This window comes from Egretta garzetta, unplaced genomic scaffold (assembly GCF_000687185.1).
Source record: "Egretta garzetta isolate BGI_Z169 unplaced genomic scaffold, ASM68718v1 scaffold1014, whole genome shotgun sequence".
Taxonomy (NCBI): Eukaryota; Metazoa; Chordata; class Aves; order Pelecaniformes; family Ardeidae; genus Egretta; species Egretta garzetta.
In genome coordinates, this window is record NW_009259479.1 from 5,068 (window position 1) to 7,035 (window position 1,968).

Sequence of the window (1,968 nt, forward strand, 5' to 3'; positions counted from 1 at the left end):
ATGGCATTGAGCACAAATACGGTGGGACCCTATAGAAAGGACCCAAGCTGGAGTAGGGGAGAAGCGTGAGGTGAAAGGAGCAGCAAACATGGTTCTTTACTGATTGTTAAGCCCCTCTTCACCATTGCCCCTGCTTCTCTTGGGGTTGGGGTAGGTAGGTGAATTGGGAGCAATGGAGTAATTTCAACATGGAAGAAAGTGTGAGGAGAATGGTCTTTAATATTTTTGTCATTATTTCTTACAATTCAGATCTTTTTTTTTTTTTTAATTAGCACTAAATTAAATTGACTCTTGGCCTGTCAACACATCTTTGCCCATGACAGTAATTGGTACCTGATCTCCTGTCCATTTGCCATCAGCCCTCTCATATTTGAAGCAGCCTGCAGAGGAAATTGGGAACCCATGCACCATCGCCACTGCCACTGGACACACAGAAAAAGAGAGAATTTAGAACCAAAGCATTCGGTTCAATGGAACCCAAAGGTACCATGAACTGAACCTCAATCACAGTGAGAACACAAGGAGGAAAGACTCTTTAAAAGAGCAATTATTTGGACATTTTATTGGCAGCACCTTTGGAGGAAGAGCTCAGCTGCACCTGAGAGAGGCACTTTTATTGGAGAGCTGCATCTGGACAGGCCACATCTGACACAGCATTGTGCCAGGGTCAGACACAACTGGGTAAAAGCTCAAGACAAGGAGTATAAGAACAAAAGGTTTTCTGTAAGTAGGATTATCACAACACAAACCTGCGGACTCATGGCCTCAAATAAACTCTGGGAAGTGATCACAGAAGGGGAAGCACATTACTGTTGATTAAACCATGTCCATTGGAACAGTTCCCATAGGGCATCCTTGATCTCCTTGTTCCTCATGCTGTAGATGAGGGGGTTCATTGCTGGAGGCACTACTGAGTACAGGACTGCCACCACCAGATCCAGAGATGGGGAGGAGATAGAGGGGGGCTTCAGGTAGGCAAACATTGCAGTGCTGAGAAACAGGGAGACCACGGCCAGGTGAGGCAGGCACGTGGAAAAGACTTTGTACCGTCCCTGCTGAGAGGGGATCCTCAGCACAGCCCTGAAGATCTGCACATAGGACAGCACAATGAAAACAAAACACCCGAAGCATAAACAGGCACTGACCACAATGAGCCCAACTTCCTTGAGGTAGGCATCTGAGCAGGAGAGCTTGAGGACCTGTGGGATTTCACAGAAGAACTGGTCCAGAGAATTGCCTTGGCAGAGGGGTAGGGAAAATGTACTGGCCGTGTGCAGGAGAGAATTGATGAACCCACTGCCCCAGGCAGCTGCTGCCATGTGGACACAAGCTCTGCTGCCCAGGAGGGTCCCGTGGTGCAGGGGTTTGCAGATGGCAACATAGCGGTCATAGGCCATGACGGTGAGAAGAGAATATTCTGCTGACATAAGAAAGAAAAAATAAAAGAGTTGGACCACACACCCTTGGTAGGAAATGGTCCTTTTTCCTCCCAGCAAATTTGCCATTGATTTGGGAACAATGGTGGAGATGGAGGCCAGGTCAAGGAGGGAGAGGTTGAGGAGGAAGAAGTACATGGGGGTGTGGAGGTGGTGGACACAGGCTATGGTGGTGATGATGAGGCCATTGCCCAGGAGGGCAGCCAGGGAGATGCCCAGGAAGAGCCAGAAGTGCAAGAGCTGCAGCTCCCAGAGATCTGGAAATGCCAGGAGGAGGAACTGGGTGATGGAGCTGCTGTTGGACATCTGATCCCTTTGTTCATCAGGTCCTGACAAAGGATGAAAACATGCTCACAGGTTAGGACTGGTCTGGGAAAATCTCTTTCCATTCCCTGACCCCCAAACACCATCCCAAACACGTATTGTCTCTCCCCTTCCTTTCAGGACCTTCATACATCTCCCTGTTTGGCGCTCTGGTTTGTGCTGGCCATATGTGCCATTAGGAGCAGGGCTCTGCCTGTGAGCTGCCAAG

General features: G+C 49.0%; 1 protein-coding gene across 1 annotated transcript; it reads right to left on the reverse strand.

The window, feature by feature from the left end:
* Positions 1 to 806: 806 nt before the first annotated feature.
* LOC104124798 (olfactory receptor 14I1) lies at positions 807 to 1,742 on the reverse strand. Its single transcript, XM_009637172.2, has one exon. It carries the CDS (start codon positions 1,740 to 1,742, stop codon positions 807 to 809), a length of 936 nt encoding a protein of 311 aa, XP_009635467.2.
* Between the last annotated feature and the right edge of the window lie 226 nt (positions 1,743 to 1,968).